This window comes from Carica papaya, chromosome 9 (assembly GCF_054855325.1).
Source record: "Carica papaya isolate Zhongbai chromosome 9, ASM5485532v1, whole genome shotgun sequence".
Lineage (NCBI taxonomy): Eukaryota > Viridiplantae > Streptophyta > Magnoliopsida > Brassicales > Caricaceae > Carica > Carica papaya.
The window spans coordinates 5,508,570-5,530,751 of record NC_142317.1 but is presented as its reverse complement, the minus strand read 5'-3'; the positions used below and the strand labels follow the sequence as shown (position 1 = coordinate 5,530,751).

Genomic DNA, 22,182 nt, shown 5'->3' with positions numbered 1-22,182 from the left:
AGAGAGAGAGAGAGAGAGAGAGGAGTCAGGGAGAAATGGCTATAAACTAGTTGGAAAACTGCTTTAATGGTCCATATTTTAAAATTGTAGGTCCTGCTAATGCAAGAGAGTTTAGTATAAGTATACATACACTCCGTTCCAAGCAAGAAATCTCAATACAGGTTTTTATGCAGAAGACTGAACAGACTAAGTAACAAACTGGATACATAACCATGCTTCATTGATTAGGTAGAAGCCATTTTTATCAAAAAGAAAATATAATTAGTATATACCTCGATTGATACTGTGTTTGGTGAGCAAGTTAACACCGGTGGTGAAGCAAACACAAGCAGAAATAGCTTTTCGCAACAAGCAGAAGCAGAAGTAAGAGCAGAATATGGAAGCAGAAGTAGGAGCAGAATATGGAAGCAGAAACAGAGGAGAAGAGGAGAAGCAATTGAGGCAAAGAAAGAATAACAGGTTTAGGTATAAGAAAAACAAAATTTGGGTAAGGGCGAAACGAGAAGAAAGATTTTCAACTATTAAAAACTACCAAATCAGTAGTTTGAAAAATCTGAAAAAAAAAAGAAAAAATAATTTACCACTACAAACCACCCAACTAACCATATCATCTATTTGGAAGTGATCCAAACAAGATAAACTCAGTGAATTATCATACCGCACATTAATGGTCTATCAACCAAATATAGTATAAACATCAAATGCAGTATAGAGACCACAACTAGTTATGATATCTTTGAATAATTATGATACTTCAATTATCATTTCGGAAAACTAAATAATGTATGAACTTTATATACATGTTCAGGGCATCTATTATCAATAACTCGACTTTAGTTTTAGAAATATATTATTGTCGAACTCTATTTACAAGCTCAAGTCACTCATTACAAATTATTTAAAAAATATTAATTTTTAATTTTTTGAGATTAATTGTTTATGACTCTCAAGTGGAAAGTATAATAAAAAAGTCACCAATTCAAAGAAAGATGAATTATGAAAGACTTTTCTTTAGCATTTTACTCATATGCCTAAGTAAGAAATATAATAAAAACAATAAATCATATGTGACAAAAAGTAAATATGAAATATTGGATCAATGATTAATGACTTTGGGAGAAAATTTCACAATAATAAACTTATAAATATTTTCGTTTATCAAAAAAGGAAAAAAAATAAGAGCATATAGTATTAATGTCTATTGAGACAAGTGAACATAGTGTCGCAATAATTTATATAAAGAAAAGCATGAAAATCTACAGGAGCCTCGTACAACATCGAGCTATCTAGGGAAGTGTAATGAGCTCAATTGGCTAGACGATTCATGCAAGCATTGCCCTTATGGTGAATATGGAGAGTTAGATATCCCAATCTAGATAGAAGATATTTATAATCTAATTCTCCACACTAGTGTGAACATGGTGGTTAGGTTGGAGTAGGTGTTTGATTTGGAGGGAGTTCACATTGACAATGGGCTTTTTAATATCAACATTCCAAATGAGTTTTAAGCCTTATAAGACACCATGAAACTCGTCAGATAGGACTTTAGTGTGACCTAAATTGCTCATGGAGGCTGTCACCCAGTTTTTATCGTTATCTTTCATGAAGACGCTAGCAGTCATAAGACCAAGGTTATCAAAAGCAAAAATATTAGTGTTCAGTTTATATCACTCAGGATGAGGGGCCATCCAACCCACTTAAGGATATATGGATTGGTTATCAAGATTCGTCTAACGATGATGGAGCAAGGTTTCGTAGAATTCAAGAGCCATAATAATGATATTCATAGTAGATGAGATGATGATATAGTCCACATTCTCGAAAATAGTTTCATTTATTATCTTCCATAAGAGCCAAGTCGCAGTAGGAAAGATCACCTTCTAGTTTGCATATCATATGTACTCATATTGGTGTTGAGATTCCATTTCATCAACATTTAAATAAAAAAGATAATTTTTTTTTAGTATATCTATTATTATTTAAATATCCGTATACCTATGCTACGAGTGGGCCATCTCTAATGACATGTAAGCCATTTCCACAACCAAAGTGGCATCCTTAGTAATGGTCATCCTCAGTTAGGTGTCTATGATTTCTTTCAACATTGGTAGTGAGACGATTAAAACAATAATCTGCATGAAATATCAGATCTTCTTAGGGGCTGGGAACGACCAAATAATTTTCCAATGAGACTTAATCATGGGTTAAGATGCAGCCATAGTTTAGAATAAATAGATCGAACTACGAAAGGCCTATAATTAGAATGAGGCCCTATAGCTTCATCTAAAGTGTTGGGATATACATAAAAGTGTACGATATCTAAATAGGTGGTTTGTAAGAGAAGGTTAACAAATTTGTTCCACTTCTAAAAGTCATCCAAGTTGGCATATGAGGCCATCATATGATTTAAACAATCCCTTATAATTGAGGTCTGTAAATAAGTCTATAACCCTCCATATGGGAGTGAAACATGTGGGTTCTTTTAAGATAGTCAATAGACCCACCAATTTGGTCAATATGGGTAGTAATATCATTAAAATCACTTTTAAGAATTTAGAGGATAAAGATAGTAGGAGTTTTTTTTTAGGTGATTCCACAACTTAATTCTAACGACTTCACGTGGGCTAGTATAAATTGTAGTAGACATCCACTTGAAATTATTATAAATAATTCTATAATGTATGTACTGTTTCAGGGTTCGTAGGATCTTAAGATTTTAGTGACTATGCAAAAAGACTCAAGTACTACCTGAGATACCAAAGGCTTTCACGTGTAGATAACTAAAAAGCCTAAATTTATTGATAATGTCGTTGGCTTTGCTACCCATAATATGATGTTAAAGTGTAACTAAAATATAAGGTCTATCTAAGTAGATAAGTTCTTTAGTATGAACTCTAAATATTTATTGCCTGCCCCATTGCAATTCCAATAAACAATATCTAACACACTCATCATCGTGAAAGAATTAAAAAAGTCTATTTTCATAAATTACTTTTGGGTAAAAAACTCTCTAATTACACTCGATGTCAGGTGTCAAGTGATTATGTATCATCATTTATAAGTTTTATTAAGTAGTTGTACAATGTCCTCACACTCTTTATTATCTAGTAGCTAAGTATTCATAATGTAGGTGTCATATACAATTAGAAAGTCGGTGACAACAAGGCTCTTCAGATGAATAAAAGAGAGTTGCTATATGATCTCATTAGAACACATCGAATACTAAATCATGCACTGATTTTAAATAAGAATTCATGTCAAAAGGGCACCGGGTGGAATGATGTGGACCGCCTAGATTGTGGTATAGACTAATTAACTTAATTTAAAATTAAATACATTTATTTTATGTAGTAGTTTAGTGTAAATATATGGATGTGATACAAATCAAATATATTAAATGATAGAGATTAATTATTTACAAATCAAATTTAAGTACCAATAATTAAAATATCAAACATAAATTTTCATTGACTTTTTCATTACTGTTTGGTACATTGAACACAGTATGTACCCATGATTTAAACTTATTATTATTTTTTTAAAACTAAGGAATAAGTATAATATAAGAAGTGTTAATTAGAGTTTAAATTTATTTTTTAAAAAAACATAAATATCTTAAACTCAATAAATATCATAGACAAAAAAATGTGTTATTAAGATACAAAATGATACTACAACTAAAAGTGTCAAATGTGATATGATATATTTATATATTATATCTTAATACTTTATTAATTATGATAATTGCATTAAAATTTTAAATGTATATGGTTGTAAGGCATGCGGATGCATTTAATGGAGAGAGGCACTTTTGTCTTTCAATTTTCTTTATGTCAGCATGATATGTTTATACATGTAACTGTACACAATAAATAAATACTTTTATAATTAAGATATAGCTAGTAGATTATTTATATGATTAATTTCCTATTATATATTTATATACACACACACACACATATGTATATATGTTCAAGTCCATCATTGTAGGCATGTAATTTTAATTTTAATTTTAATTTATAGTCCAAGGGAGAAGTATCTTAATTAATAGATCAGGAGATTTGGGCATTATCAACCAAATCAGATTTATACCATGGTGTGCTTGATTACTAACTTTTATAAATCAAACTAATTCGATATTAATTACAAATAATAATAAATGTAATGTCATATAAATTTTATATTATAAAATATATTTTATTATTTAAATAATATATAAATACTAATTATAATATAATTTTTTAATTAAAATATATAATCAAACTCAAATTCATAATTATTTATAATTAAAAAAAAAAAGTATTAACGATCCAATTAAAATTTTGCGGGAACAAATATTTTATTTTGTAGCTTAATTATTGAAAAAAAAAACAAATGTTTTCTGTATTCAGCTGATATTATCGTGTAGATATTTAATTGAAAGGGAACGTAGGCCAAAAACAATGATAAAGAATTGAAAGATGACTCCTAATTACGTGGCTTCATCAATTATATTAATATTGAATAATGTATATTCTTTTTTTTTATTTTTTTTTAATAAGAGTGTGTAATAAAAAAATCAAAATTTAAAAAGGCTATAAGTGGGGTACACGTGGCAGTGGCAGTGGTAGTGGCAGCCACGTCATCAAGAACCTGAGTCACTGGCAGCGAAGTGAGGTGGAGGTCAAGTCAACACTCTCGACAGCACAAAACTAGGGGACGCAAAGCACGTCCCGGCGTATGTTAGTGTGGCCGCCAGTAAAACCCGGATAAGACAGAGCCCCTTCGGACAATAAACTAATCCAAAAACCGGATAAGCATGGGCTATTCCGAACACTGCGTTAAAACCAGTTTTCTCCTCAGTTTTGACTCTGGCCACTCTCTCACAACCCATGCACCTCCGGAAATCACTGCCTGCCACGTGTCCATACGTGACAAAGTCATACAAGATCAGCGGTCACCGTTAAAAGTCTGAAACTATGTCCACCGTACGCACTGTAGTTTACCGCACATATATATTTCTGTCTCCGTAATTTATATACAACTCTGGGTTTAAGATCCCACGGGCTAGTCACCTTTGTAACCGCTATACAGAGACGGAGAGCGAAGAGAGAAGAAAGAAGAGATGGCGAGTATGCAGCAGATACGGATAATGAGGAGTGAGAGCTTGAAGCAGGAGAGTCCGAGGAGTGAGTTGTCGAGTCCAGAGGCAAAGCTTGGGATGCAGGTAGAGGATCTGTGGGATACACAGGAGCCGCAGCTAAGTCCTACTGATAAACTCAACGCTTGCTTTGAGAGTATTCCTGTCTCTGCTTTTCCTCCTGCTCCTTCTACTCAAGGTATTATATATGCGGTATATATGTATATATATATATATATATGTTTACTGTTGGTGGATGTTATACATTTTTATGTGCGCATCCGTTGATCGCGGAAGTTGATCGCATCTTGATCGTGATCTCTGGTAGAATTGGATGTTTTCAATTATACTTGTCAAAGAGATGATTCTTCAACTGTGGAAAAGGCGGACGGTTTTGCTTGTTTGTTCACTTTTGGCTTTTAATCCCGATGGCCTTCTGTTTGGTTTGAAGGAAAATTAACTTGTCTTTTGCTATTTGAATTTTACTCTCGCTTCTAGGGGTTAGGGCTGAACCAGGCAACAACAGATTACCTCCAATTGGTAAAGGTTTTTCGGGTGGACTTTGAGATTTCTCTTTACATTTTTCATTATTGATTAGGAACACAGACAGAGAATACAGTATATGTTGAAACGTCGTGTCATATCAACATCTTCATCAATATGATTTCCATGATTGAGAGATTTTGCATATCTTGATTTAGTTTAGCATCTTCATTTCATATTTCCATGCAAGTGTTCACTGTCTTTTTCGGTTCTCTTGGTTTTGCCATGATTTTTGGTTTGGGATCAATTATGTAGATATTTATGAATTCTTTTATCCAGAAATTGAGATCAAATCAGACACTAGTTTAGCTGAAGCTGTGAAAATACTAGCTGATCATAAAGTTTTAAGCGCGCCAATTGTGGATGTTGATGCTCCTGAAGATGCAAGTTGGATTGACAGATACATTGGCATTGTCGAGTTTGCAGGAATTGTTGTGTGGATTTTACATCAGGTTAGTTACTATTAGGGCTTTTCCAATGATCGAAGTGGTTTGTTTGCATTTCATATCTTTTTCCCTTTTTAGTTTTAAAGGGTTACTGTTTTAGAAAAGAAAGAAATATGATCACACATCATGAAAAAATGAAAAAAACAAGAGATAGCTTCCAATATAATCATGTTCTTGGTATTTTAACTTTTCTTTTTCAATTCATGCATGCTTGAGTGAAGACGTTGCCTTGCTACATGGTTGAAAGGTAAAATTGCCCATAATTTCCTCTGGATATCAGCCTTGCGATCCAAATATCGTAATTCTCAAGATTCTATTAATGTCTACGTGTCAAATAGTAAAGAATTTCTTTTTTGATGCTACAAATAGTAAAGAGTTAAAAGCTTCATTTTAGGTATATTGTTAAAAGGTTCACTTAACGTATATTATAAACATCACTTGTTTGTGGTTTGGTATTCTCTCAATTCGGGAAAAGTAAAAAGGAAACTCTTTATGTTCTTGACAGTCGGAATCTCCATCTCCGAGGAGTGCACATTCTGGAACTACTCTTGCAGTAGCAGCCAATGGAGTAACTAATGCTGTAGGACTTGGGAGTTTAGGTCCCGAAGATGCTGCAATAACGTCAGGAAGCTTTTTCGAGGCTCTAACTTCCTCTGAATACTACAAGAACACTAAGGTTGTACATGTGCTTGTCTGATTTGTTTTCCTGTAGTTTCTTCCTTTATCCAAAAAAATTATGTTTTTATGCTTCTAAATGACCTTTTAATTTCTAAACATGCAGGTTGGGGATATTTCGGGGTCATTCCGGTGGGCTCCTTTTCTTGCCTTGCAAAAATCTAACTCCTTTTTGACCATGCTATTGCTTCTTTCAAAGTACAAAATGAAGAGCATCCCGGTGGTGGATTTGGGTGAAAGAAAGATCGATAACATAATCACACAATCTGCTGTTATTCACATGTTGGCAGAATGCGCAGGGCTTCATTGGTTCGAGAGCTGGGGAAACAAAACACTTTACGAACTTGGTCTTCCTCTGATGTCAACCAATAGCATTGTAAAGGTGTGTGGTTGTTCCTAGTCAAAGAAGTTCCCATCTAGTTTCTTGGTTGTGATTTTGAACCCCTTCGTAAGTAGCAGGGACTATGATATTGTGTTACTGCAGTGTTCCCAAATTACCAGTTAATAACATTATTAGTCCCTTTTGCTACCCTCTTCAGGTCTAGAAACACATACTGTTGTAGTTTAAATGCGTTACCTGTTCATACTAACCCAGGAGCATGTCCTTGTATGATATCTTAGCCTTAAAATCGTGATAAGCGAAAAACCTACTTTCATTGCTCATATTCGGAATTTTGAAATTAATAGACTTGTCAGTCATTTCCTTTATAGAAGTTTCCCTTTTGAAGCAGGACAACTATTTTGGCAGGTGAGCATGTTAATTAATTCCCTCAACCGGTCACTTTCTATGTTTTAGGTGGACGAGGATGAGCCAGTGCTCCAGGCATTTAAGGTGATGAGGAAAAGGAGAATAGGAGGTGTACCAGTCATTGAAAAAGGTGGTAATAAGGCAATAGGTAATATAAGCCTACGAGATATTCAGTTCCTTCTTACTGCGCCAGAGATCTACCATGAATATAGGTTTGTGGATCAGTTTCAGTATTTAAATATGCTAGTTAATTGTTCACATTTCAACTAAGCTTTGCTAAAATAAGATTTTTCTCATGCATAGGTCCATCACAGCAAAGGACTTCTTGATGGCAGTTAGAAATCATCTAAAGAAGAATCACGAGGCATCACCACTGTTGAATGGTATGATAACATGCAAGAAGAGTGACACAATGAAAGAATTGATCATGACGTTAGACAGTGAGAAGATACACAGGATATACGTTGTGGATGATGATGGGAATCTGGAAGGGGTAATCACACTCAGAGATATAATATCAAGGCTAGTGCATGAACCTCGAGGATATTTTGGTGATTTCTTTGATGGTGTTTTGCCCTTGCCACAGAACAGCAGGGTTTAAAAGGTGTTGAGGATAAATAATGTTGTCCGTTTTCTGAAAATTTCCAGTGATTCTTGGTGTTGTCTGTTTGAAGTTGCAGTGGAATCTGGTTGGATACAGTAACTGTAACATATAGGCAAACTTCTTGTACTTACTCTTCTTCAGGTTCACACAGTTGAATCTCCTGTGTATATATTGATGATTGTCGAACTCAGTTTTACCCTTTTTTGTATCACAGGCTAATAAATATGAAAAGCCTTTCAACGTTTTTGTACCTGTGATACAAGGGTTGACGCCGGAAAGAAACCTAGCGTTTGTTCAGTTGGAGTCACCAGTTTAGATTTACTTACCGGATGATAAAAGAAATTATCTTCATTTTTCATGTGATAGGAAGTAGCTAAATAAGTAGTCGTACACTTGGAACTAAACATGATACTTACACTTCTTGGCATAATTCCAATCCTGCTTGTTATCTTATAACTTAGCAAGAGAAAATTCCAATGGAACGAGTTGTATTTTGTCACTTGGAGATTCCGTGTGGCATAACATAAGGTATTTGTCCTTGATTGCTAGCCAAGCATGAAGCTAAAGTGGTTAGACTTGGTGCCACAAGAAATTGTCAGTTCTTCTTAATGGACCACTAGTATTTACACTGACCCATTCTGTGATCAATCATAGACAAGGTCAAGGTTGTCCCTCCAAAAGCCAGATCGAGTTACGGGGGCCACTATTATTTGAAAAAGATGAACAACCGGCCCTACCGACTATTTCTTAAACACGTTTTGGATGGGCAGGACAGCACAGATCTTGAGCCGATGGCCTCTTTGTCTTTTTGTAACTTCCAGCAATTAGACACAACACGTTTTAATAGGCTCGAAACTGGGTCTGTTTTCAGCTAATTGTGATTTGGTAGTTACTACTATAATATAAGTATATATTGTTTTTATTCTTCTGTTGTTATACTTGAAAGCGCTTTCAGAATGTTGTGTCCTACGTTGTTGAGAGTGAACATATCAAGGCAGGAGGTAGGAAATGAGTTACTGCTTTTGGTCGGGCCTTTATCAGATTAGGAAGCTAATCTGATAAAATAACAACTAATCTATACTGGTCCTTTTGTGATCTTAAATGGGAAGATAAATTGTGATTGGTAGAGATTTCGAATAACGTAACGAAAGAACTCTCTCCCGTCGACTACTTCTTTGACACGCTCGTTGAAAACTCAACTTACCATTTTCAAATAAATTAATAATAAATTGCAGGTTAAATCTCCATATTCATTGGTGCGAAAGCCGACTGATCGAGTCAACTTGCAATTATTGAGGTCCTGAGGAAGTCTTGTGGTGGAGGCCTGATAGCAGATTAAAACAACCTTAACCATTTCAGCAGGTCAATTTTGTTTCATAGATTACAAGCCCAGTGCATGTAGAAACATTCAAACTTAAACATGCCAGAAAATACCTTGAGATGGGCAGATAATTCAACAGGTATGCTTTTTTAAAACATCAAACACAGAGTCACACTAACATTGAAATTTATCTTCAACCCGATGCTACTTTCCGCATTTAATAAGTCCGTTCAAACAATCACGCTGAAAATCTTTCATCTGGCTTCTTTATCTTTTCAAATTGGTAGATAAAGCAAATCTTTCATAAAAGTTAATGGTAATTGTATTATTTGAGAAATACTGAGGTTACTCTAATACGATGATAATGTACTTACTACATAGAAAGCTTGACTGTACAGTAACCTATATGCAAAGCTCCCTACTGATAGTTCAATTTCTTCTGAGGATAATCTGAAGAAAAATATTTCAATATTATAGACAGGGTAGACCAAGCAACGAACCTCCTCTCGTGTCAAAACTCAACAGCCTACTCCCAGCTTACCTCTGATAGCTGTCAATGGATGTCCTACAACAGACATACCATTACAAAAACATTGAGATTCCAGATGCTAACATTTGAAATTGATTTCCAAAACTTCAAAGGAAAGTAACTCATTCTATTTTCGTAACTGTTCCTACGAAAGTAGATGATTCCATTGGCTGAGGGCTAACACATTTACTTCTATGCAGTAGATGACAAGGAAACAAACACTGCCTGCAAACTGTAAGGTGTTTTGCTCTTCAGGCACCTCGAAAAGTTACACCGCGGAACGACTTGAAGCTTCTCTCAAGACAATTTCTGTGGCATTAATGAACAATAACAAAATCTTGTATAATACCCCACTTTCCCTAACCAATTGTGAAAATATTAATTCTTCAGCCTAGTTAAGTGATGCTGTCTGAAACACCTACTTCCAACTGGGGAAAAGTCCTTACTATCATCATTGAAGAACTATGGTTCAAAACTGAAAAAATGGGTGCCTTTTGCATGGTCTCAAAAAGGACAGTTAACATTTAATTGCATTCTTTAAGCTATGATTGGAAGAGAAAAGCAATTTAAATTCGTGTTTGAAAGGAGGCAAATTACATATGATGCAGCTCCAAAATAGGATAAATTCCAAATTTCATCAAAATTGGAGGAGCTAAATTAATGTAAATAGCCCAAAATCGGTGTAGAGCTAAAATAATGCCATTGATTTCCAAAAACAACCGAAAGTTACGAATTATTTCATGCTTTTAGATTTCTGCTCAAAAAGAAAATTAGTTTAGAGCTAAAATAATGTCATCAACCGTGCAATCAGTCTAAGTAGCAGAAAGACCAATTAGGCTTCACCAAGAAATCTAACCCAACTACTCTTCTTGTAACAACTAACATCTGGAATCTCATAGATGAAATTTATAACAATAGGATGCATATTGCAGGTTTCAAAAATGGCCCCAATGAAGGTAAATGAGAATCATTAACTATGAGCTCCATGGAATGAACTTAATCAAGATTTCATCAAGCAGATGCCTTCAGATGTTAATCACACAGAATTCTGGAAGTAAAGTTCAAACCTGTTCATCCATCTGCTTTACTGCCATAGAACACAGCACATCCCGAAAAATACGAGATTTCTCCTAGTTAACAGACTGAACTTAATCTACACTTATGACTGCAAATTCTTTGACAGAACAGACTGCTGATGCAAGCATGACACTTTCTAAAATTAGGAACTTATCCATAGGATGTGGTAAAATTATGATCACGGTATTGTTCCGATACTGAATTGATTTCCAAACATAAAATACATAACAAACGCCACGCGTATGAACTTTATAATCTATAGAACATGTACAGAAGTTAATACAGTATATAAAGAGGGGGACAGTTAACTTTCACAAAACCTGTGTCTATAACATTGACATCAACAGGATGAAAAACTAATCATCAGGATACATATATAGTGATCTGCTCCAACTAATCCCTGATGAGGAGTGCGTCTTACCTGTTAAAGCTCCTGTCTCCTATGAACTCTTTCTTCTAAGATGGTGAATAACACTGGGTGATCCTTCAAACAAATCCAATAAATAACTCTCTAAATCATCTGGTGTGTACTTAATGTACTTGCCAGCATGCCTTCCACTCTCCAGTTGACTCCCAAACCTTCCCATAAAGAATCTATATGCTGGAATCACGTTTTCTGATATTGATATCCGGAGTTCTTCGCGAAGCTGAGGATCTGGGACCTTCCAAGCTGTCTGAATTCTATATACCTCCTCAAAATTGGCATTAAAATTCTTAAACCTTTCTTTTAAGGCAACCCTGGAAGCATTACTGGAGCTACCGCCAAGCCCCTCATCCTTCAAACAAGACAGGGCCTTGCTCCAAGAGGCCCTAAGATAACTAGTGGCATACTTGCGTATCTGGCCACGCCGCTTACGAACCCAATGATCTCCCAAAAGCGTTCTAAGATCTGAATCCTTCACCTTCTGCACAATGTACAGAATATTATTCATTAAAAATATATACTGCATTGCAGCATCCTCGTACAATTTCGATTTCTCTTCAAGATTGGACTCCAAAGTTGATATCAACTTCAGCAATCGTTTTGCAAAAGAAGACGTGTCCTCCAGCTGCAAGTTTTCCTCAACATCATGTTGCAAATCCCTTCTTTCATCATCATCCTCATCGTCCAAAAGTGAGCTCAAAGTTTCACTGTAATCCACAAGCAACCTCACATAGTTCATGACATATCGCGTAAGAGGATGAATCTCTCCAGCTAGCATAGGTTTCTTTGAAGTCTCACTCTGCACATCATTCTCAAACTCCGCAAAAGTCCCCTTTGCGGCTTCTGCTAGTGCAGCCAGGACTCCCTTTGCCTCGCGGCAAACAAATTCATCAGTAACCATGGCCTGCAAATCAGGCAACACGTCAGCCAAGGCATCATACATGTCCAAAATCCTAAACAACTTCTCGGAAGATCTCCTTCCAATGGCAACAGCCTCTCCAAAATTCAGCAATTGCATCAGGCACCCCTTGGCCGTTTCATTAAAGCAAACCTCCTTTGATGTCTCCGACCCGTTAAAGATATGATCACAGAGCCTCCTTTCTCCACTCAAAAGGACCCTAACAGCGATCTTCATGGCCTGAATCCATTTCTTCATCTTTTCATCCAAAGTCTTCCAATTAATCCTCTGCAGCTCCTCGATACTTAGCTTCTCGACACCAAGGATCACCAAGCACTCGTCCAAAGCATCGCGCCTGACGTTACTATAAACCTGCACACACTCCTTCTCGTAGCCGGACCGGATCATACGATCCGCAATCTCCTTCAGGTCGGCAGCGGCCTCCCCGGTAATCAAGTCCACGCACAAGTCGTCTCCCAAGCTCCCTCCTCTCTCGTGGAAATGACCGCTCCTGTCATCCATCACCTCCTCGAAGCTTTCAAATTCCTCGTCTATTTCGCCCTCGTCGTTGGACACAAAGGAAAGCGACACCCTCCGGATCGATCCGTAGAGGCGATCAGCGTCCAGAGGGACAGTATTACGAATCAGAATGTGGCGAAACTCATCCTCCAGTCGGGACATAGCAAGCTGTACAGCGCTCTCGGCGCGGTCCATGAGGTCAGAGTCGTTCTGGACGGAGAAAACCTGGAACAGGTGAAGGATCTCGTCGACAGCGGAGAGGAATTGCGCGGCGTCTTCGGGCGAGTCGTCGAAGGAAGGTGGGGAGGGACGGCGGTGGGAGGAGGAATCAGAGGAAGCGGAGTCCCAGTGAAGGATAACTCTCTCGGCGGCCTCGAAACGCGCGACAGCATCGGCGGCGTCGGCATCTGCGTTTTTAACCAAATCGGTGATGTTTGAAAGACGGTTGTCAAAACTGGAGAAGATTAGGAGCATATCCTCGCGAACTTCCTTCGGAGTGTTGAGACTCTTGACGATCTGCTGAGCAGTGGCCAACACCCGGTCCTCGGCGCCCCCCGTGTTGATGCTGGTGGTGGTGGTGGTGGCGGCCATCGGAGTAGGGTTTATGATAGTGGGAGGGCGATCCGAACGGAGAGAAGGCGAGCAAGAAATGGAAATTGTAGTATGATTGAGGAGGGTTTTAAGAGATTAGAGTTGAAGTCATGTGAGAGAATGATTGAATTTGACGAAGAGAGGTGGTATCCAGGCGGGGACGGCTACTACGGCGGGTAATGGGGTTACAGTCCGCAGCTCAGACAGGTTCAAGGGTTTTGGGTTTGTGACACTGCGGTTTCCTACTCTTTATTTCTTGGTTGCTCTTTTGATTTTGGGCCCTGAAATGATTTTTATTTTTTTTTTCCATTTTTATATATTCTATCATTTGCATTCAAAATTAATAATAAAAATTAGAGATGTTGCAGGGAGCAGCGTTCGAACCGAGGAGCTGCAAGTTTTATTGAAGAAAATATGGTCGGTTGCGTCATCATCACAAATGACGTAGAATGATGTAACTGATTTTGAACGATTACCATACCATGTAATGAAAATGATAATAATTATAAATTGAAAAGTATATTATATATTATATTATGGGGTAGTTAGTTATTGTAAATTGACTGTCTACTTGTTAAGAAGGTTTATGAATGAGCAAAGAGCAAAATTGGATGCGGGCAATTGTCAACACACAACACTTTGTACCCACAAATCTGACCGCTTCCTCCTTTCTATTATCCATTTCTTTACAACCCCCCCCCCAACCCAACCCAAAATTACGGGGGTAACTCTTCATTTTTGCCTCACCTAACATGCTTCGGTTCATATTGTTGATATATATATATATATATATATATATGATACTTGTTACATATTAGATTCTAGCCTTCGAATACAAAAAGAGATGTCAAGCATGTCAATTTTGACTTTGATTTTTCTTTGTATTCAAACGACGTACCATGTGGAACTCTTATCCTTTCAATTCAAATTTTTTATGCTTACACATATGCATACGTACAAATATACCCATGTATTGAAAAAAAAAAAAAAAAAGAGTCATATATGACAAAGAAGCATTTTGCACATGTAACTTTCATGGTTGGAGAATTAATTAATTCGTGTTTGTGGTGTTTGATTGCTTCCAAGTCTATTATTTTTGTCTAAATAAATTTTTATGTGTTTGATAACATGTCATGATAAAATTTAATTTCTTACGATATAAATTAGTTCAATCAAAAAAATCGATAGATTAATATTTATTAATCCATGTTAGAGACCAAGATGGACTTAATGACAGACAAAAAAAATGAAGATTCCAAGAAAAGAAAACGATAAATAACTACACCACTAAATTAGAAGAAGAGAGTGACGAAGGAGATTTGAGATGAAATGAATTAGGAAATTTAGTACCAAAAATGGTTGATTCAACCTTGTATTTATTTATTTATAATAAAAAATTAAATTTTGTTACATTCACATATTATATTATTGAATACCTGATATTTGAATCTACGATAACATTTCTAATAATGTCATTAATATTTAAAAACTGAAATAATTTTTTTTAAAAAAATACAAATATTAAAATAATTAAAAAAATACTACCCACTTTAAATATTTTAAAATAATATTTTAACACTAAGAAAAAATTTATGGTACTGAGACAGTTGGATCCTTCAAGAAGACCTTAACATTATGATAACTCCTGCAGGTTCCGTACCATATATATATATATATGTGTGTGTATACATGATGTCAACTACCAACCTCTGATTCCTAGCCCTGGTATACTTCAAATCCTTGATTTAAACCAGACTCTAACATCTAGATCTTAAATGTTTAGATTATAATATTATGAACATATAAAAACTAAAAAACAAAAATATCCAATTTGACCGGTCAAGTAGTCCGCTCGAACTAATTAATAACAGAGAGCAAAAAGAAAATACAAAACAGAACGACGCCGTTTTAATACAGAGTGACGCCAACAATTTACCAGTCTGGTGATGTCTGTCTAGTCTTCTTTTTCTTCCTCGGTAAAAAGTCCACCTTCCGGTCGTTAAGCTGTCTGTCAAATAGAAATGAAACAGAATAATAGATTACTTCCACTGAACAAGATCATGATAATCTCAGACTTCAAATTTTTCTTCGTTGATAAAAAAAATCTACTCTCCGGTTGTTAAGGTGTCTGTCAAAGAGAAATGAAACACAGTAAAAGACAACTTCCACTAAACAAGATGATAAGAATCTTGAACTTGGAAATATGATGAAAACACACAATGTCCTTTAATCAGCAGGCAACCCATAAAAGTTTGTCGCTTCATCCACCCAACTCCTTTTAGAAATAACAATCTAATTTAACAACTGACTGCAAGGAAATTGTCTCACACAAATAACAAATTCCTCATCCGAAAGTCTCGCCTTTTGGAATAGAAAGTAGATTGACCCAATCTGAAAAGTTTGACAAAGATCAACGTATTCAAAGTTATTACAGGAAATAAATGGAGTCAAATCAGCATCATTTTCCACCAGAAACTACCATCTCAGAAGCAACAAGTGCTTTGACAAGGACAAAGAAAGAGACTTGCAACTTCCTTAGTATTGACAAAGCTTTCAATACCAAATAATCTAACATATGTATTCATATTCATACAAAAATATGTACCTAAACACCATTCTCTTAATCTCAACAGTATGCATTTCCATTGTTGGTCATCTAACCTACAAGAAAACAAAAGAAGGATCCAGCTTACATATTGATTTCAAGTTCAACTACATCAAGTTTCTCCATGTAGCTCAAAAAAGGCTATTGTTTAGAATTCATCTCACTTGGATCTGCAAATAAAAAAATTTGTAAACAGCTAAAATCTACCAAATAAATAAGTATTCTCACTCCATATAGCCAAAGAACTCCGTAAGCTCTATTTGCAGTTTGGGAACCATTGACTTCCTGTCACATAGTTTTTCACACAAAAAGCACTGTACTCGTTTTGAATTTATGGCAGAGTGTGTATATATATATCCCAGCATCAACAAAGAGGAAAGCTAAAACCTGTGATCATTTGGGTGCTTCTCAAATTACTGCCTTGAGAACAAAGCACTTCTATTTTTGTCTTTTTTGCAACATCAGCTGCCCATGCCCGGCCAACTTCTATTGCTATCAATAATCTCGCTACCATTCATGCATATTTCCATCACTACTCTTACAGCACAATTAGTTCAGACAGAAATATGTTAATAATATAATAACTCATACATAACAAAGACTTATTATACTGCTTGGTTAGTTGAATTAGAATTACTTTGTAATTTTGATGACTGGAAAAGTTGTACTCCTGTAATTACTAATTTTACTTTAAAGATTATTGTGTCCTTATTCACCAATGTGAGATTTAATTATTTGATTAATACTATTTTAAATTTAAATATATGAGAAACTTATAATTATAATATGGTTTGATATTTGAAATTTTTTTAATTGATTGGAGATTTTTTTTTTAAACTTTTTAAAATTGAGCAAAAAGAAAAAAAAAAAAGAATAACTTAAACCATTAAAAGTTTTTTTAGAATAGTCTACATGAAATTTTATAATTTTATGAAATCAAAATAATATAAAACAAAAGTAAAATATAATATATACAATTCTATTAATTAAAATAATTACATGAGATTTGATTAATATATCATGTAATAAAATAAATTTCAATTAATATATACATACAATATAATATATTTTTAAATAAATGTTATAAAATAAGGCTATTACACTTATTAATATTGTTGAATCAAACATTGTAATGAGTTATTATTGATTGTAAACCAAATAATATAAAGTAATTACAATTCCATTGCAATATTACCTCATTGTGGTGCCATTCTAGTTTGTATTTCATTCGACAAACCAAAACCGCCACAATTAATTAAAAGTACAATCAGAAGTTGCATTCATATTGTCATCATTTTAATCTTTTCCTTGTCTCATTGCTTCTGCTACTTAGTAGTGCTATTTGGATTCATCTATTTTTAGCTATAGATTTTAGTTTCCTTACATCACAGTTCACAAGGAATGGCGAACATATATAACACAAGATAAATTGAATACTTCAAGGTGAAATGTTTCCTAAATCTGGTGCACTGCTATATATATATATATATATATATCACTAAGAAAGACCAGATATGAGAAAATGAACTTTAAGATACAACTCTTAGTTGTCATGCAAGGACATTCAAAATAGTTAAATTAACCCTTTGGCACCTTTCCCCTTTTCCCAATCTAGCAGGCTAACTTCTGACTATGCTAACCAAGTCACTAAGCAAGATAGCATATCAACGAAATCTAGATTAGAAGAGAATCTGATACCAAGCTAACCATTTTGTTTTGAGGCAAACTGGTAAATCATGCTGCATTCATTTCCTGGGACCTGTTAGATGCTTCACCCTGAGAAAACGAGAGAAAATGTTGAAATGCAGGAAAATTAGGCAACAAATGGAAATAAAAAAGCTTCAAGCATAGCTCTAACCGGGTCAGACAAATGATCTCTCATGCTGTACATGGATCTTAACATTGTTTCCATAGTATCTTTAGCTAATTGGAACTTCACTTCCAACTCCCCTGGATGAGCCCGATCATCCTTTTGAAGCTGCACAAGAATTACTTACCATTAATAAGTGCCAAAAGGGAGAACAAGAAGAAGAAAAACATTACACATTCTGACAATTTGAAATTAGTTCGCACTTGAATAATGTTTTCCCATCGTTCTTTTCCTAAACTAATTCAGATGGGGATTAAAATTGGGCATAAGATAACAAGGCACTGATAATAAGAAGTACCTTCAAATTGATAACAGCCACAGGGTCCGTAGCCTCTGCCTCTGGGTTTGCCATATTCCATGTCATTTCCTTCAAGCGGGGAAGTGTAACCTGGACATTATCATCCAAACGATAACTAAGGGAATCATGAATTGCACCTAGAGAGAGAGAAAAAGAAAAAGAAATAGCACTTGAATTCCAGATCAATGGCGGTGAGGCTACTAACACAGAAGCTGTTTAATCTTAAATGACTTGAGAAAACTAAAATTTTCAAACGAATTCCCGGAATTTGTTCCAGTCATACCCTAAGAGTACTAAAGAACACCGGTTGCTTCTGTACAGAACAAGGAAGTCTCACCTGATTCTTGAACACGTCATCTCGCCATTCTTTTTGGAACTTTTGGAGCAGAAGTGTCAACAATCTCTGCAATTCGGGCAGGACCTCATCGGGGAACAGCTTATGAATCTCGTCCTTACTGATATCCTCATAAACGCACCTACGTATCAACATCCGGAGGCAAACCAAGAGCTGCAAAGACCAGACGCATGAATACCACCAAATCAGGTCCATTAACAACAAAGACTAATTTATGCCTATGAGGACAACGGGTTATGGGATGTTAGAAGCATAAATAGAACAGATTACAGGGTCAAAGTCGGAGTCATTTTGGAGCTGGAGCATGTCGCGAAGAAGGTGGCGGTCGGCGGCATCGAGACCGGTCTTTCGAGTCCTCCAGAGAGCTTGAAGAATGAACTCCACCGATTCTTTGGAGTTTGCTCTCACAAGTAATGGCAAATGTCCCCACAGGGTTTGCTCCATCTGATCGAAGTCGAGTGCCGTAAAGAGCCCTTGGAGATTGAAAATGGATACGACTGACGGTTGAGTTAAGAGAGTTTTAGTTTTCTTCTCGACTAATTTAGCTTATTATTAACGTATTAAAAGTGTCAAAAATTATGTTTAAATAGGATAAACTTACTTCAACTCATTTAAATCCGATTTAGTGATAAAATAACTTAAAAATCCATTAGTACATATATATATAAATGCCCATATGGAAATATAACGCAATTCATATCTTATTATAATTATAATTAGATAAATTTAATATATATGTTAAGCAAGTTAGTTCAAAATTTTAACTAGATAGCTCGGTTAATGTTTTTATGATGAGTAGGTTAAGACGTTTCTAAATAAGTTGAATATTCGACACAAATAAATTATGTATAAATTATCAAGTGCGTGTATAATTAAAGATCGTAATAACTTTTTATTATGTATTGACACGGCTTGTTTAAATACAAGGAATACATACTATGTTATTGAGAAAACAATGTGTTACATTTAGGATTTGACTGAAAGCATTTTAACTGTTTGATAAAACTACAATCACCAGTAATCGCCGCAAGAACAACGCCCATCTTTAAAATGGTGGAATCTGCTAGCATCCCTCACTACAATTTCGCGACCAGTAACCAGAGCTATTAACTTAACTGCCTTATGGCAGTCATTGCAAATGCGATGGCTCTGTACAATTTGCAAAGGTGTCCAACCAGAGGTGTTGATGAGCCCGAATGCTATTGCAAGTTTCTCACTGTGGTATAACAATATACGCTCTTCCTGTTCATCTACATCAGGAAGCAAGGTTTTCGCCTCAGGAACATAACCATACTCCGAAATTTCAAGTATTAAGTCGTCTACTTTCTTGTAAATCTCGACTGTTTGGACGTGAGACTTATCTCCAGAAAGAAAAACATGCGGCTGTTTCTTAACTTCAATCCAACTGCAAGCAGGAAGCATTCTCAAACCTTTTCTCTTTAGAGTCTGCATAACAGCAGCCGCTTCTTTTAACTTGCCAGACCTGTTGTATATATTCAAAAGCAAAACATAGTTACTAAGCTTTTCGGGTTCCATTCCGTAGAGCTTTTCAGCAGCGAATTTCCCAAGTTCTAAGTTCCCGTGGACCCGACAAGCAGTTAGCAATGCTGCCCACATATTTGTGGTAGGCTTGAAAGGTGAACTCCGGATCACTGCAAAAGCTTCATCCAAAAGCCCTTCTCTACCTAATAATTCAATCATACATGCATAATGCATCGCCCGGGGCTTGATTTTATGGTCTCTATTCATTGACTGAAAAATTTCCCAGCCTAGTTCAGATAATCCTGAAGAGCTACAAGCTGATAAAACAGCAAGAAAAGTTACATGGTTTGGAGTCATTTTCTCACGAAGCATTTGCTCAAACATTTCAACAGCATCAGTTCCCTGTCCGTGATTAGCATATCCAGCAATTAATGCATTCCAAGATATGATGTTCTTGCGGGGCATCTTGTCAAAAATACGCCGAGCATCTTCTACTCTTCCCCATTTACTGTAGAAATCCATTAGTGCCGTGTTTGCAACTATATCTGACCCAAAACCATGACGAATCAGAGCTGCATGAGCTTGCTTAGCATGTTCAAGTGAAGCTAATCTCGTGCAAATTCTTATAATGATTGAAAACGTGAAATGGTCCATATTAACACCAGAGTCACGCATCTCTTGATACATACTCAGAGCTTCCTCACTGTAACCATGGAGAGCATAGCCTGCTATAATAGAATTCCATCCTACTGTAGTCTTCTCCGGCATCAGATCAAAAACACATTGAGCATCTTCAATGCTTCCACACTTGCTATACATATCAATCAATCCACAAGACACAAAAATATCATCACCTACACCCATCTTCATTGCACACGAGTGCAACTGTCTTCCCACAGCTATGAACCCTAGTCCAGCAGATGCCCGAATCATCGTTGCAAACCTGCGAGATCCACCATCAGAATACTCCTCCCACATAATTAGAAACAACCGAAATGCTTCTTCATAATTCCCTGATTCCACTAAGCCGGCAATAATGGTGTTCCATGAAACCAAATTCTTCTCCGGCATTTCATCAAACAGCTTACGTGCATCAACCATCATACCACATTTCACATGCATAAGCAGCACCCTGTTCCTCATGTACTGATCTGGAACAAATTCATTACTAACCATGTAATTAAAAACCCTCTTCACTCCTCTAATAGATTTCAAACCAATGCACGCACTCACTAACGCATCATACGTGCTACTATCCACATCAAAACCGCCTTTAATTTCCAAAATCTCAAATAAGTCAAGCGCCTCCGCGTACCTATTATACAAAACCAATTTCTCTATCTGACTACAAATTTCTACACTAGGTTTCTTGCTCCGCGTATCTTCTAAGTGAGTTTCTTTTACATCTTCAATGTTAATTCTCGACGGTGTCTGTTTGGGCCGCGGTTTCAACCCTCGTTCCAGTTGCGAACACTTGATTTTATCAAAAGGATTCCTCCATTTTCTTCCATTACACGGAAAGTGGTACCCAGAGAGTAAAGAATTTCGCTTAAAAACCGTATGATCTGTCAAAGGGAAGGGAAAGCTGCAACTATTTTGGATCTGATCCAATGATATGCTCTGGAAACGACCAAGAGGTACTTCCATGATAAAAAAAAAAGGCAAATACTAAGAACAAAAAAAGTACCTCTGAGACGTTCTAATGTTAGCTGTGAAGAGAAACAGATCAAACTTGAAATTTAGGATGAAAAAATGGCGCAGCGGTGTTGTTTGAATTGCTGGTTGCCTTGGCTTCTTGTTCATAATTTTCGAGAGAAATTGTGTATATTAAACACATCACTGATACAACCAGCATCGAGAGGTCCGCCGAAGTGACAGTTGCGTTAGTTGGAAGTTTCAACGAACACTGCGAGATATTTGGGATGGAGGGAACGGCAGAAAACGATGCGTTTTTACTAAATGCTGGCGTTTTGAAAGTATATCATCCGCCGAAGGAAAGAAACCCATGGGTCAACCAAAACGGTGGCGTTTTCCAGTTAGACCCGCACGATCATCAAGCACTGAAACGCCTGCGTTTT

General features: G+C 36.1%; 4 protein-coding genes across 25 annotated transcripts; 1 reads left to right on the top strand and 3 right to left on the bottom strand.

Moving 5' to 3' along the window:
* Nucleotides 1-4,963: 4,963 nt before the first annotated feature.
* Nucleotides 4,964-8,432, top strand: KING1 (SNF1-related protein kinase regulatory subunit gamma 1). Its single transcript, XM_022049971.2, has 6 exons — nt 4,964-5,318; nt 5,942-6,114; nt 6,614-6,784; nt 6,890-7,165; nt 7,580-7,743; nt 7,835-8,432. The coding sequence occupies exons 1-6, from the start codon at nt 5,105-5,107 to the stop codon at nt 8,130-8,132; spliced, it is 1,296 nt and encodes a 431-aa protein (XP_021905663.1). The 5' UTR covers nt 4,964-5,104; the 3' UTR covers nt 8,133-8,432.
* A 2,851-nt stretch (nt 8,433-11,283) lies between these two features.
* Nucleotides 11,284-13,636, bottom strand: EXO70F1 (exocyst subunit exo70 family protein F1). The gene has a single exon (XM_022049947.2). It carries the CDS (start codon nt 13,492-13,494, stop codon nt 11,503-11,505), a length of 1,992 nt encoding a protein of 663 aa, XP_021905639.1. The 5' UTR covers nt 13,495-13,636; the 3' UTR covers nt 11,284-11,502.
* Nucleotides 13,637-15,101: 1,465 nt separating this feature from the next.
* LOC110820574 (uncharacterized) lies at nt 15,102-19,169 on the bottom strand. Of its 22 annotated transcripts, none has more exons than XR_002540932.2 (8): nt 18,893-19,168; nt 18,605-18,775; nt 18,268-18,357; nt 17,958-18,077; nt 17,798-17,875; nt 16,100-16,155; nt 15,823-15,885; nt 15,102-15,502 (listed from the first exon to the last, which is right to left on the bottom strand). XR_002540932.2 is itself a non-coding variant. In XM_022050088.2 (6 exons), exons 1-5 carry the CDS (start codon nt 19,064-19,066, stop codon nt 17,834-17,836), a joined length of 597 nt encoding a protein of 198 aa, XP_021905780.1. In that variant the 5' UTR covers nt 19,067-19,169; the 3' UTR covers nt 15,102-15,502; nt 17,807-17,833. The 22 variants fall into 22 exon arrangements, 2 of the variants coding, with proteins under 2 accessions (XP_021905780.1, XP_021905781.1); XR_002540926.2 differs by having other exon boundaries at nt 15,102-15,622; nt 17,807-17,875; XR_002540928.2 differs by having other exon boundaries at nt 17,807-17,875.
* Nucleotides 19,170-19,491: 322 nt separating this feature from the next.
* Nucleotides 19,492-22,138, bottom strand: EMB3141 (Pentatricopeptide repeat (PPR-like) superfamily protein). The gene has a single exon (XM_022056972.2). The coding sequence runs from the start codon at nt 21,749-21,751 to the stop codon at nt 19,634-19,636; it is 2,118 nt and encodes a 705-aa protein (XP_021912664.2). The 5' UTR covers nt 21,752-22,138; the 3' UTR covers nt 19,492-19,633.
* Nucleotides 22,139-22,182: the final 44 nt, after the last annotated feature.

Excerpts from the sequence above, each read along its gene's own strand:
- LOC110820574 (XM_022050088.2), bottom strand. The coding sequence starts at position 19,066 with ATGGAGCAAACCCTGTGGGGACATTTGCCATTACTTGTGAGAGCAAAC. Across the intron at positions 18,776-18,892 it reads ATGACTCCGACTTTGACCCT|CTCTTGGTTTGCCTCCGGAT; the intron begins GTAATCTGTTCT and ends TGGTCTTTGCAG. Across the intron at positions 18,358-18,604 it reads ATGACGTGTTCAAGAATCAG|GTTACACTTCCCCGCTTGAA; the intron begins GTGAGACTTCCT and ends GATAATGTCCAG.
- EXO70F1 (XM_022049947.2), bottom strand. The coding sequence starts at position 13,494 with ATGGCCGCCACCACCACCACCACCAGCATCAACACGGGGGGCGCCGAG.
- EMB3141 (XM_022056972.2), bottom strand. The coding sequence starts at position 21,751 with ATGGAAGTACCTCTTGGTCGTTTCCAGAGCATATCATTGGATCAGATC.
- KING1 (XM_022049971.2), top strand. The coding sequence starts at position 5,105 with ATGGCGAGTATGCAGCAGATACGGATAATGAGGAGTGAGAGCTTGAAG. Across the intron at positions 6,115-6,613 it reads TTGTGTGGATTTTACATCAG|TCGGAATCTCCATCTCCGAG; the intron begins GTTAGTTACTAT and ends TGTTCTTGACAG. Across the intron at positions 7,744-7,834 it reads GAGATCTACCATGAATATAG|GTCCATCACAGCAAAGGACT; the intron begins GTTTGTGGATCA and ends TCTCATGCATAG.